This window comes from Mus pahari, chromosome 6 (assembly GCF_900095145.1).
Source record: "Mus pahari chromosome 6, PAHARI_EIJ_v1.1, whole genome shotgun sequence".
Taxonomy (NCBI): Eukaryota; Metazoa; Chordata; class Mammalia; order Rodentia; family Muridae; genus Mus; species Mus pahari.
The window spans coordinates 52,714,485-52,728,879 of NC_034595.1; the positions used below are offsets into that span (position 1 = coordinate 52,714,485).

The 14,395-nt window shown below is 40.2% G+C and overlaps 1 protein-coding gene across 5 annotated transcripts in view; it reads left to right on the forward strand.

The window, feature by feature from the left end:
• Lepr (leptin receptor) overlaps positions 1-14,395 on the forward strand; it is an 81,224-nt gene that overhangs the window by 31,088 nt on the left and 35,741 nt on the right. For all 5 annotated transcript variants that reach the window (XM_021199582.1, XM_021199583.2, XM_021199584.2 and 2 more), the window contains exons 6-10: positions 790-932; positions 2,724-2,868; positions 9,173-9,463; positions 9,617-9,734; positions 12,242-12,441. In XM_021199582.1, coding sequence (XP_021055241.1) covers positions 790-932; positions 2,724-2,868; positions 9,173-9,463; positions 9,617-9,734; positions 12,242-12,441 — 897 coding nt within the window. The remainder of the gene's footprint in view (positions 1-789; positions 933-2,723; positions 2,869-9,172; positions 9,464-9,616; positions 9,735-12,241; positions 12,442-14,395) is intronic.

The window sequence follows — 14,395 nt, forward strand, 5'->3', positions numbered from 1 at the left end:
TTTAATGGCTGCTTGAGTTAATACCTTTATGGTATGAACCATAATTTGTTAAAGAAATCTTTGCCTGTAAGATGTTTAAATTGTGTTTCTTCACATATTTAAAATGTTTTCTTATTGGTTGAAATGATCAAGTACTTATATATGCACATACATATACAAATGTTAATATGTACATTTGAATTAAGAAATCATTTACTTAGTTAAAATCCCCATTAAGCTAAAAACAACAAAAAAACCCCACTTCTATGTCTCTAGAGAGTCAGGTCCTTCTAATGGTGCATTCATTGCACGGTCATGTTTGTTCTGAGTTGAGTAGGCGTGCTTTGGATTGCTATTTTGCATGGATAGATACGCCGACTTTGCCCAGGTCTGTGCATTTTCTGAATACTGTTCCTGCGCACTGTTCTTGTCCTCATGACCAGCAAAAGCAGGCACAGTGACTGGTACTAGGCAGAGACTGCAAGTAATACTGAAAATTACTAACAACATGAAGTTAGGTAGACTTTTTATAGAAGGCAATCACATTTATCAGAACCATCTCATTTGCTGGTTTCCAGCCTTTCCCACACAGGTGAAAGAATGAAGACAGGGTTTGCTGGGGTGAGCGTGGAACAAGGGAATAGGCCCATTCTGCATCTCTGCTTTAGCTCTGTAGTTAGCCCTCAAATGAGGTAACATTTTAAGTAGTTGAAAGACAAGCGATTCATCTCAACTTCATTTTATTAATATATGATTCCCCTGACTACTGGCCAGCTTAAAAGTCTTTTTATCTTTTTTTTTTTCCTTAAGTGAAACCCGATCCCCCACTAGGTTTGCATATGGAAGTCACAGATGATGGTAATTTAAAGATTTCTTGGGACAGCCCAACAATGGCACCATTTCCACTTCAATATCAGGTGAAATACTTAGAGAATTCTACAATTGTAAGAGAGGTAAGTATATTTTGGTAAAGAAAGTGAATTTTAAGAAGCAATTAAAGATTCCTAAGTCTCTTAGAAATCACCTTGCCTGCTAAATATGCCTGTGCTCTCTAGAGTAGAATGGACTATTTTCACTATTACATATTGAGATAGTTTACACTCCACAGAAAGCCAGTTATAATTTTTTTTTTTACACAAGGTTTCTCTACATAGTTCTGGCTGTCCTGGAACTTGCTCTGTAGACCAGGCTGGCCTCAGATTCAGAGATCCCCCTGTCTCTGCCTCCCGAGTACTGGGATTCATGGTGTTTGTCACCGCCACCCGGCCAGTTATACCATTTTAACTTATAACTCTTTTTATCTGTAGACTGCTGACTTACATTGCGTCTTTACTTTTTCATTGCTTAGTGTGTTGACAAACCATATATGCATTTCTGTCATGAAGTTGGTCAGCATCCTCTTTCCCTTATACACCGAAGTGTTTTTTGAATGGCTGTTTGTTGCCAGGAGCTCATCTAGATGCAGCAAGATACCTAGAGGTTGTAGAGCTGGATAAGAGGATAATGAAAGATTGTCATAGCGAGTGGAGGTTGGGGCAGGCCTCATTGAGAGGGTGACATTTCAGCAAAGGTTTGAAGGAGATGGCTGTGTAGGTGTCTAGGGAACTGGATGACAAGCCGATGGAACAGCACTGCATGATCCATGATCCCAAAGTTATTGGGAATCTTGTAGCCATTTTGTCATCTGTCACACTGGTAGAAAACAATGTGGAGAGGTGTAGAGAGATCTGTGAGGGTCCTGAAGGAAAGCTGCACAGAAGAGGGATACCAACGATATTGAGGGATCCTCCGTGTGAACTGAGGCTGAGTGGAGAGAACTGTGATATGGATGACATCAAAGGTGGGGCGGGTGGGGAGGAGGAGGAGGTCACAAATGGCCCATGGGGTCATGTGAAGACTTTCATGGCACATAGTGAACCTAAGCATTACATCATTCCAAGGTTAAACAACAACAACAACAACAACTGATCTTTTTAGAATGTTGTTACTTTTCTTGTGTTTGCAGAGAGCAGTTTGGGAACCCTCGGTGTCGGGTGTATAAACAAGTGCAGAGTGAGGGCTCTTGTAAGATACCTTCTCATTAGGAAGTTGGAGATCACGGGATTGTAATGAAGATCCTAAGACTGTTCCGTGCATACCTTATGCTTTTTATAATTTTTAACCTAAGACCCCCTTGTTCCTTTCACAGTCTTGGAGAGACCAGGGAGTTTGATTGGAATACATTTTTAGAAAACTGAATGAGCTGCACAGGTCCTGGCTGGAGTTTGGCTTCTGCAGGGTTTTGGCCTTAGATGTTTCCTCCTTTAGTTCATCAGCGATGTGTTGACGCATGCCCTGCAGAGGTCAGGACCTTAATATCATTGGTATCCCTCTTCTGTGCAGCTTTCCTTCAGGACCCTCACAGATCTCTCCTTTCCACGTTGTTTTCTACCAGTGTGACAGATGGCAAAATGGCTACAAGATTCCCAATAACTTTGGGATCATGGACATTAATTTAGTGTTCAGTTACTATTTGCCAGTGGTCACATTTGTTGCTCGATCTGCAGGCTCTTTAATATTTTATTGACAGGTGCATAGTATTTCTTTTTCATTTGGCCATTGGTTTCTGTTTTAATTCTGTTTTCAGACAGTTCATCTGTAAGCTCTTTGAAATTTGCCTAGGCTTATGTATAATCCGTTTTGGCAAACATTCCACAACCTGGTCACAACCTGATGTTCTGAAATTTCAACATTACATTTAACAGGCTGCTGAAATGCTCTCAGCTACATCTCTGCTGGTAGACAGCGTGCTTCCTGGATCTTCATATGAGGTCCAAGTGAGGAGCAAGAGACTGGATGGCTCAGGAGTCTGGAGTGACTGGAGTTCACCTCAAGTCTTTACCACACAAGGTAGGCCTTGTAAAGTTGCTCTGGGAATAATTTCCCAGACCTTGCCTTTCTTGCCATTGGTTACCTCAGGGGCATTTTCAAATTTTATTTCCCACAAACAATAGGGGAAATAATATTAAAATTGTATTTAAAATTCTTATTAGAGACAAGGTCTGAGTGTATAGATTAGACTGATTTTAGGCTGACATTCTTCCTGTCTCAGGGTCAAGAATCTCTTGACCCTGGGACAGGTTTGTAGACGTTAGTGCCTGTGTACAGTTACAAGGTGAGTGCTTGTACACAGCTACATTTTTCTTAACTCTCAAGCGGGCTAATCTGTTGATGAAAATTGAATCTGAGTTCTTATGTATGTGTTTCTTAGACACTCTCTGAGTTATTTTTTTTATTATGAAAAGAGAAATATTTAAGTTGAGCATGATAGCCCGTGCCTGTGCATTCAGTCCTCTAGAGCACGAGGCAGGATGAGTTTTGAGACCAGCCTTGGCTATGTAGAGAAAAAACTTCCAAAAAGGTCCAAAGTTAATTTGAAATTTCCACTTTAAGAACCCAGAGCATACCTTTTATGTTGTTAGTTTTTAAATTTACATGTAGAATCTGAGTGTATTCATTTGGCATAAATATAAGATGTTAAAAATGCTTGTTTAACTCTAGAGGCAGAGGTGTGTGTGTGTGTGTGTGTGTGTGTGTGTGTGTGTTGAATTTGGTTGTCTTCCGCTATAATTCTCTACCTTATTTTTTGAGATGGGTCTCTTCCTGGTCCTGGAACTTGCTGATTTAGCAGGACTAGCTGGCTGGCCAGCCCCTGGGATCCTTCCAGGGTCAAGGTCACAGGGTCCAATCACTGTGCTTTGATGTGGTGCTAGGCTCCTGGGCTCAGATTTTCAGGCTTGTACAGCAAGCATTTCACTTACTGGCCATCTCACCAGCCTGCTTTTGGAGTTTTCAGAATAAAGTCTTCACACTTTCAGAGTTGCTGTTTCTTTTAACTGTTCTGTGTACTTCTTTTTATTAGCTATAATTAATACAGAAAGATGGGACAAAGAGCTCACAGGCTATATAATTTCACGAGATGCATTTTGGTGGGGATGAAAGAATTATCTTTATTAGCAATATCCTAGGGTCTTGGTGCATGCATTCTGGGGCAAAGGTGGACCTCTAATTTCTGGTAGAGGGTGTACATTCATGAAGCAAGGCATGCACATCAGTGTTCCTTGAGCAGGGCACAGGCCAGGGGAGTGGGCCCAAGAGTGGTCTCAAACCAGGTAGAGGAGCTCCAGTTCCTGGAGGTGAGGCTACAGGTGGGGATGGAGAACCCTGCCCTAGTAGGTACTGGGGTTCCAACAATACTGGCAGTAGCAGCAACAGCAATAGCTGCTATGGTGGGGTTTCCTTTTCTTATGCCGTCATTGCCTGCTGGGACGGACTCAGGACCCGTGCCCAGGGCCAGGTAACCCAACAAGGATCTGGGGATTATGGTCACCAGTTGCCTTCCTAACTCCACGATCTTTTGTAGTGCCACCAAATAGCACCGGAGCAATGCTAGTATCTTTAGAGGGTGTCTCCTCCACAATAGTGGATACCATGTTTTCCTAATGCAGTGACAGCAGACCCTAAAACTGTTTTCTTTTTTCTTTTCCTTTCTTCCCATTCTCTGGCTATTTCTCTTTCTTTGGTTTGATCTCTAGATTCATAGTAACTACAGAGGAGTTGTATTCATGCCAACAGGCCTTGAGGGTATCAGATGGAGATCCAGCCATCTCTCAGGCTATGTCTCATTCTGGAGTCAGTATGCTGCAATATCTTGTGACGGTTTCCTGCAGGCATGTCTTCTGTCCCACAGTTTTTGATGTCATCAGTAAAATGTTGATTTTACCTCTACAGCAGGGTTTTCTACCAATAAGGCAAGCTTGGCAGAAACATAGAAGCTTTCCCCACAGTGGGTGGGTCCTGTTCTTTTCTTGGGATCAGCTACACTGCTGTTTATAACTGCTTTAATAACCTGTTGGTATCAGCTAAGAATGCCTGGCTTAGCTCTGCCTGGAAATCCATCCCCGAGCTGATATGTTACTGCCGAGAGCACTGTAGATACAGCAGACACACTTGGATGCTCACTAAGGCTATCCTACATCTGACCTAGACTTCCCCCTCTGGCACATGTGATTCAGCAGTCCTTTCAGGTGTGAGCAATCTCCTGGGCTCTTGGTCTCACCGCAGTGACTCATAGACCTGTGTGTCTGGCCTCCAACCACCTCTCTTCTCTGCCTACTTTCGAAGTTATTTTTAACATCAGAGAAACTGCAGTGTATTTACAGTTTTCTCAGAGAGGTGAGATGCGCTATTTTTCAGAGCCCCGAGAATCTTGTGTGGTTTCCACCCCTGCCACAGTTGAGTTGTGAATTCAGGAAGACATGTCTTTGGTAGTCTGCTTGTTCATTTTCACTCAGGTTCATTGTGGTTACACAGAAATTGCAGTGTAAAAATACTGAGCACAATCCATCCATTTCGTCCAACACATTTCTTTATTGATTACCTAGTATTTAAGAAGTGTTAATTAGTCAGAAAGCAAGTTGCATCGGTGTCTTAGAAGCATTGATTTTGGAGTCTACAAGTTTATGCAAGGACCAATATGATGGTTTCTTCAGAGAGGCTCTTAACCTTTCTGTGCCTCAGTTTTCTTGTCTGTAAAAATCAGACTGTTTTTCCAGGAATAGCATGAAAGTAATACATCAAACTGCTTACAACAGCATTAGACTCTTAACAAACATTTTAGTTTACGAATTCACAGCCTCGGTATTCAGAATCTCAAAACCTAGAGATGGGAAGGTGGACACTAATTGCTTGGTGCAACTCGAGATTGTAAGAGGAAGCAAAACTGAGTGTTGAACAATTGGCTCAGGGTAGGAGACTCGGGGGCCTAGGGTGTGAGGAGACTTAGGTGATGATGTCGTTATCTTTATTCCTCAAATAAGTTTCTACTGTCACTATGTGTGTGATAGGATGCTGATAATTTGGGTTTTGAACTTTTTGATTGTTTCCTAAGGGAAGCTGAATCTTCTATGACCCAGTCTTCCTGACTAGTTCTGCCCTATGAGTCCCATGGGAGGAGGGTGGAAATGACAGTATCTCAGGTGGCGGCTTCTGTGTGGAGTATGGGGTCAGGTAGGAAGGGAAGGGGAAAGCTCTACAAAGGAAATAGAATGCCACCACGCCCCCTAGTTTGTCTTTATTAACCATGGGGCAATGTGGAAATGTAGAAAGCTTGTTGTTTTTGTTATTGTTTTATTTCATAATTAAAGTGTAAAACTTCCCCTGCATACAAAGAGACAGGGTTAAGAGAATCAGTGCTGTTTTGCAAAGTTTGCTAGGATTCAAAGCCGAGTATGAATGATTTTCTAGAAACTTTTCTACAAATGGTTTGCTGCATTTTTGATCAATATTTGATCTCATTCAGTTTAGGCCTTTAGGTGGATATGTTTCTAGTTCTGTTCTTCTTTACAATGTATGTCAATATCTACAAGTTTAAATTTGCTTGGTTTTATTTTCACATGCCAGCTCATATTTTACATCCTCATATAGTATAGTCAGATTATCTTATAAAGCACACACATGCACACAACTTTGTTGGTCTGTTCGCTTGTGCTATATAGCCAGTCATGTGACTTTGAACAGCTAGACTTCTATTTGTCACTCTGGTGTATCTCTAACCTTCAAACATCCAAATAGGAACATATGCAAATAACAGTAACAACAGCAACAACAGCAAAACCAAAAACCAAAACATGAGTAAGTAGCCACTGTCCAGTCAAAATTACCCCCCTGCAAAATCAGTTTTAAACGATGAAAATGTTATTTTGGCTCACATTTTAGGTTTAAATTGTGACCTTGTTGCTTTGAGCCTGCAACAACATAGCCCATCAGCAGTGGGAGACTGATGGAGAGAAAATCTGTCCAAAGCAGAGAGAGATGAACGAGCCTGGGTCCCAGTCCCTGTCATGGGCACACTCCCAGTGACCCGACTCCTTGCATGACACTGTCTCTCGTGACACTCTCGTAGATCCTGGCAGCCGCACAGCCTGGTGCCCCAGCCTTCAGCTTAGGAGCCTGAGGAGACATTTAAGGCCTTAGCCATGATGCTGTCTGCTAATCTCAGATGGCTCAGATGCCAGTAGGTGAGGATTAAGAGACAGGAACTCACCACATAAGAAACAAACTAAGACACTAGCGCTTGCAGTAGGACCAGCAACTTGTCTACTCAGGTAGCTCCCCCGAATATTTCTCTTGACGCCATCATCCACTGTGCTGATGTAATGGTTGGTGAATTACAGTCTGTGTAAGCAGGCTCTGTGTTTTCTCTTTAAAGGGAAATCAGCATGTCTGCCCCTAGAATTGAAAAGTCTGTTTTCTGGAGCTGTGATAAACATAAGCTAAAAAGAGCTTTACTGAAAAATGCTTTGATTCATGATCTGTATTTTTGAGTAATTGATAACAGTACTACTGATTAGTAGAGTATCCTCTGCTATTCATTAATGTAGCTATTGTGAAGTTAGTTATCAGTGGTTTTTTTTTTTGCTATATAAAGTTATAGCTGTCCCATTCCTCAAACTAAATGTTGCATAACATTTACTAGGATAACTTAATGTACCAATGAAGTACTTAGCATTTTTTTCAAATATTTCATCAAGTTTACTATTAATTTACAGATCGTCACTTTTCTAAAGTCTGTCTGTCTGTCTGTCTGTATGTATGTATGTATGTATGTATATGACTGCTGTATTTGCATGTATGCCTACATGACAGAAGAGGGCATCAAATCTTGTTTTAGATAGTTGTGATGGCTCTTAACCACTGAGCCATCCCACCCCAATCCCCAGACTGTCACTTTTTATTTTTGTCTTAAAGTTTAGATTTAAGCATTTAATCAGTCAAAACCAGTCTGGTATATATATTTTAACTTTATTCCTCAATTAAGTCTCACCAGATGCATTTGATGTTGAACTAAAACACTTTGAGATTTTAAAAATAATCTGCAAATGAAGAGCCTAAATTTGTAAAAGTTAATCTGTACCTTTCTAGAAAGTAAACCTAACTCTGAGGCTTTGAGACTGTTCAGAGGTGAGACTGTGGAGCCCGAGTGGGGTTAGCCATCTCTCCGGTGTGTGGCAGGCAGGAGTCAGCAGTGGGGCCCATCCCCTTGAAAGCTGCATGTCCTTAAGGCTGGGAGTATACTCAGTCATGCCCCTAATCCAGTGGCCCAGCACTATGGTGTTCAGGGTTGGCCTGTTTCTGTTTACCATAGATAAACTCAGCACAAGTGTGCAGTGTGCACTGTCCATAGAAAAACCATTGCTTTAAAATTAGCATATTACAGAGCAAGCCATTTACCTATTTTACTGCTTATTAGAAGCCTTCAGAACTATAAAGAAAACAATAGCACCACACTCCTTCTCTTCAGGATTTTGTGTCATAGTGATCTGTGCTAAGAACACATGCTACTGGCTCAGTGGTTAAGAGTGCTGAGCACTTTTGCAGAAGTTCCTGAGTTCAATTCCCAGCAACCACATGGTGGCTCACAACCATCTGTGATGAGATCTGATGCCCTCTTCTGGTGTGTCTGAAGACAGCTACAGTGTACTCACATATATAAAATAAATAAATAAATAAATAAATAAATAAATAAATCTTTAAAAGAACCAAACAAGCCCACATGCTATGTTTTACTGATACTCTTGAAATTTTAAAATTATATTTGCTTTGCACGTATACATGTGCCATGGTCTACATGAAGAGGTCATAGGACACCTCCCAGGAGTCAGTTCTCCCATTGTGTTATGTCAGGTTCTGTGGATAGAATTCAGCTCACCAGGCTTGGCAGCAAGTACCTGCTAAGCCATCTCACTGGTCCTCTTTTTCTCCTTATCATTTACTTACTTACTTATTTTTCTCTGTGTGCCTGCACATGCACAGTCAGTTTTAATAGTCTGGTAGAAAATAGATTACTGTGCAAGCATATGAAACTTCATTTAGTTAATTTCGCGTGTCGCTTGAAAGATGACGGTTGCTAAGACATAGTTGTAAAGAATGAGCTCCTTGGCTGGAAGACTGTCATGCGCCTCACGGAGGCTCTGTTCATTTGGGAGCAGAGGTTCCTGCCCCTCTAAAGGGCTGTGCACAGCAGCAGCAAGGTGCACGCATTTGATTTTGGCAGGGTAATCGGGACGTGGCAATCTTTTCCTTGTGGTAAGACTGCTCAAATGATGGTTTCTCTTTCCTTCTAAACTCCCACCTTTTTCTCTCTCTGTTACAGATGTTGTGTATTTTCCACCCAAAATTCTGACTAGTGTTGGATCGAATGCTTCCTTTCATTGCATCTACAAAAATGAAAACCAGATTATCCCCTCAAAACAGATAGTTTGGTGGAGGAATCTAGCTGAGAAAATCCCTGAGATACAGTACAGCATTGTGAGTGACCGTGTTAGCAAAGTTACTTTCTCCAATCTGAAAGCCACCAGACCTCGAGGGAAGTTTACCTATGACGCAGTGTACTGCTGCAATGAGCAGGCGTGCCATCACCGCTACGCTGAATTATACGTGATTGGTAAGAGTCCCAAGACCGTGTCCACTCTGTCCTATGAGATCACATCATGGACTGCGTTAGAGTCCTTCTAAAGATGCGAGGAAAATTGTTTTATTTTTTTCATGATTTTTGGTGTTTTTACTTTATATTAATATTTTAATGTGTTTTAAATAGATGTCAATATCAATATATCATGTGAAACTGACGGGTACTTAACTAAAATGACTTGCAGATGGTCACCCAGCACAACCCAATCACTAGCGGGAAGCACTGTGCAGTTGAGGTACCACAGGTGTGTATTGTGTTTACTTCTTTGTGGTTCCCTGGGGATGACACAGTTAAATTTTCTGTTAATCTATTACTATGGCAGAAATCTGGTGTATTTTTCTCACTGAGCAGAAGTTTGAATATACTTCATTAGAAAAATGGTGAGAAATTATACAAATTGTAATCTTTGAAAAATTTACACCCGAGGCTAAAAAAAAAAATTGTATTTTGTTTTAACTTCATATTATCGTGTTTACTAACTAAATTCCCGGAATTGCGTTTTTGGCTTTTGAGTGGCATGCAAGGGAGTTATTTTATATGCAATGCATTTTGACATAGAGAATGGGCTAAAGTCGGCTGTGCAGTGTTTTAAAGGCTTAACATCATTCAGCTAAAGGTCAGTGTTAGAAGAGAAGAGACAGAGGGACAAGAGTCTATAGGATGTGATGGTCTGTTTGGGATTGTTTTTTTTTTTAGAATGAAATGAATTAAGTAAGAAAACAATCAGTTAGTAGGGGGAATGGGGTCTCTTAAAGAGAAATTTGTGCTCATTTACTTTTTACCTTTTGTTGTTTAGAAATAATTTAAGACATCTCTGAATAGTCCCCCCCTTGCCTTGACAAAGTGTGTGTCCTACATGATGCCTCCCTGGTGGAAAGAAGCTACATCCACCCGTGTTTGTTAGGCCTCTCGTGGTAGTTGTCCACTATGTTTGCTGCACTTACACTCTGTGCTCTGATATTTAAATCTGCACTGGAGAATTTCAATTTGTATAAGGCACCCACTTATTCTTGAAATCTAAAATTTCAACCTGGAAAATATATCCCCTTTCTTCAGTCCTGTGACCTGAGCTCACTCTGTGCCTCACAATCTCAGTTGATTCCTCTGTGATTCTGGAAGAAAAATGTCAATTTTTGCATTTCTTAGATGGGAAAAATTGGCGCCTTTATCCTAAATGCTATGAATAGTTTAACCCCAGTTGGAAGTTTGTGATAGGTCCTTTTAATTATATGTCTTTCCATGCATTTTCACATGCGAACATGTGTCTGCAGCAAACCACTTATAAGTTCTACAGTTCATTTACCATCCTAACATTCACAGGATCACCACGTAACCAAGTATAAATGCTTAATGTGCTCTTGAACCTCCAAGTGATAATTTCCATGTCTGTAAAGTAGAGAGAATGATGGGATTTATATACTTTGGGGGGAGGTTAATGACATTTCATTTTATTGTAATTAAGTAATACAACTCTGCCTAGAAAACATTCCATTTGAGCAGTTAATAAATGATTACTAATGTCATGATGGTGAGGCTAACCATTCCAAGTTAGACCTTTGCCAACGTGCTTCTGTGCCACTATTGTGCTATGCACTGATGATTACACATCTGTCTGCCATTGCATTCTCCACCTGTCATTAATTATCTGAACACACGTGTACATGTGCATGTACACACATACACACACATACACACACACACACACCAATAACCTTGAGGAGAAAATATTACAAAGATGGTAAACGAGAAACGATTTTAGTGTTTTAGCTTCCCTTTTTTCCTTCTCCTTTTCATCCCTGTAGAGTTGTCAGAGATTTAGAGTCATCTGAGTACCATTTTCAGAGCAAATAGTGACAGGAGGGCTATTTCTAAGAGAATAAATACTTTGTGTGCTGTGAGGAAGTAGGTCGTGTTTAGTTATGACTCCTAATGTTTAAAGAATGTTCATTTCTGAGAAAATGAGTTTAAAAGTGAAAAAGAAAAACAGTAAAAAAAATGAAAAAAGAAAATGAGTGATTTTTTTTTTCTTTTTTTTTTTTTGAGATAGAGATTTGTAAAAGGGGTTGCGACCCACAGGGTGAGGACCAACACACCAGAAGTTTGTATCAGTGACACAATTGTTGAAGTAAAGATTAAAAGTAGGATGGGGGGGGCAACTCCTGAGGTGGAAGGAAAGCAGTTTTGTTTTTTTATTGTTGTTTGTTTCTTTTGTTTTTACTTTAAACAGCGTCTTAAATTCCAACGGAAATAGAGAATGTAACAGGCAGTAGTATTTGGCTTGACTGGCAGGACTTGAATACTTTCTAGTCCAAACCGATGTAATGAAAACAATACCAAATCCTGATCCTTACATGAATGCAGTTATGAAGTAGCACGGAAAGTCATCTTATGGCTGGGGGCGGGGGAGGGGTGTGGTCAGCAGTCGGAGGGCTGAGAACCTTTCTCTCATTCTAACCACCACAGTCCTGCAGCTCTGTGCCTAACTTACCTTCTTGCCAGCTCTTCTCACACCCATCTTTCACCAGTCACCCCAGACACAGTGTTTTTATAGTCACTGTTTGTGGAAAGACTAAGATCCAGCTAGAGCTTGGAGCTCAAGAAGGCCTTTCTAACAACAGCAGCAGTTATTAGACAGAGCAAATGACCTCTGTCAAAAAACAAAGCTGAATTCTAAATGCCTTTAAAAAATCAATACTACATATTAACTGGCTACTTTTTAAAATATATATATATATATATATATCTTTTAAGGCGCAGCCTGTATTGTCCTGATAGTCCATCTATTCATCCTACGTCTGAGCCCAAAGACTGCGTCTTACAGAGAGACGGCTTTTATGAATGTATTTTCCAGCCAATCTTTCTATTATCTGGCTATACAATGTGGATCAGGATCAACCATTCTTTAGGTTCACTTGACTCTCCACCAATGTGTGTCCTTCCTGACTCTGTAGGTACGTCAAACTATAATATGTATTTTCCTTATATTTGGATGTCATTTTCTAATTGCACTGTATTTTGAAGAAAAAAAAATTGTTTCTGTTTATAGAGTAATTGAGAAGATGATTGGCTGTAGAAGCTTTCTAGTTTTTGAGATTTTATTACCATTTTGAATTAGTTTTTATATTATTGGTAGCATGTTTGTTGATAAATATAGGTAATAGATTCATAGCAGCTGAGTATTTCCATAGAGCACTTGATCGTATGTGTTACTGTGAGAGCAATTTTATGAGGTTTCTAGTGTGTTCTGAAAGAATTTGCTATTTTACTCTGAAAGTTTTATTTGATATCTGAAAGGCTTCAAGACTTAATTTGAGAAGCTGGGTAAGAAACATTCAAAATAGCTAAAGGAAGTGAAGAAAATGGATGCAGATGGTGAGATCTGTAATCTTAATTGTGAGTTTCAAAAGATATCTTGAAATCAAAGGATTCAAAGAGTTGTTGAGATATTTGAGACATTCTTCCAAAGTTATTACAGAATATTTGAGAAATGACCGACTTATGGTCATTTCTTTTGTTGCTATATATTATTTTGTTAGGGAATTATGCCAAAAATCACTATATTTTTCATAATTTTTAAAATCAGCACATATTTGAAATAGAATCTATATTTTGTTAACCATAGAATGAATTTATTTTAACTATCAGATCTGTTTTTTGATAAAGATGCCTACTTAATTCTCTTTTCGTTTACATGATTCCAGTGTGAACGTTTTTTACTGCACTTGGCACATTTCTGTTACTCAGTATTCCGGGGTAATAAAGGGCCACGATCATTCACATACGACATGGAATCAACACGTTTTATCTGAATAACACTGGGTGTTTTGCTTTATAAAACTGAAACAGTTTAAATCGGGCTCATCTTGCCTTAGGAGGAGGGCAATGGGGAAATAAAGCTTCAGATGTAAACCCCCGTGCCGCCTCTTCCTAGCCTTTACAACTTGGATCAGGTGGGAAGACATTCTGTATCACCTATCATACTCCCTCGATGTGGGCATCGCTCTGGTCAGTGTGGATGCTACAGCCTGGCAGTCACTGAATCTATTCGTGTGATCCAGGGAAGCACAGTCAAAGAATTAACTCTACCACTGTGTCAAATGCTTGACATGTCCTTTCTTGTAAAGAAATGGCCTTTTCTAGGGATAAACATTTTATCATCTTCCTGGCTTGGAGATGAATACTTTCATGAGCTTTGAGGACTTTAATGACCATAAGAAACTACCTACTAGTGACAAATTTGAGGTGTTTTGTCCTGAATGGTCTAAAGTACTAGTGTTGGTTTCTTAAGTGATCAAAAACTACTGCTCAAACAAGAGACCGCACTTTTTGCGCAATGGGTTTTTTTTTTTTTTTTCAGAAGTGAGACTTGGAGAGAAAGAATGATGGCCAACACTCGTGTGCGGTCTAGGTCTTCTTTGTTCCCTGTGAATCAATGCTCTCCTGACTTAGAGAGTTTTGGGGAGCCAATGGGTTGAGGGGGTAGAACAGGAATGTCCACAGAGGCCTTTCCTAACTGGATCATTTCTGCACATGGCCCTGATTGGGGTTTTTCAATGTATGGGTTCTATTTTCTTTCAACTGCTAGAGTGGTGTACTTCATATTTGAGTCAATGGCTATCTCTCTTTGGATGCTTCAGTGGCAGAGGTGCCCATCAAAATAATCAAAGAAGAGGAGTGTCCTGGCCATCATCCTAGAGACCTCGGGCTCTACCTCATGTCGCCCTGTTAGATTCTGATTCTTGGCAGCTGTGGAGGGGAGCTGAAGGGATCTGAGATAGGAGGGCATGTCCTCTGGAGAAAAGTTCCTTACCAGCTAGCGTGAAAGTATAGTACTGAAGCAATTTAACATGTTGCTATGGCAGCAGAAGCCATTGCTTCATTCATGGCATTCACCCCACAGTAAAA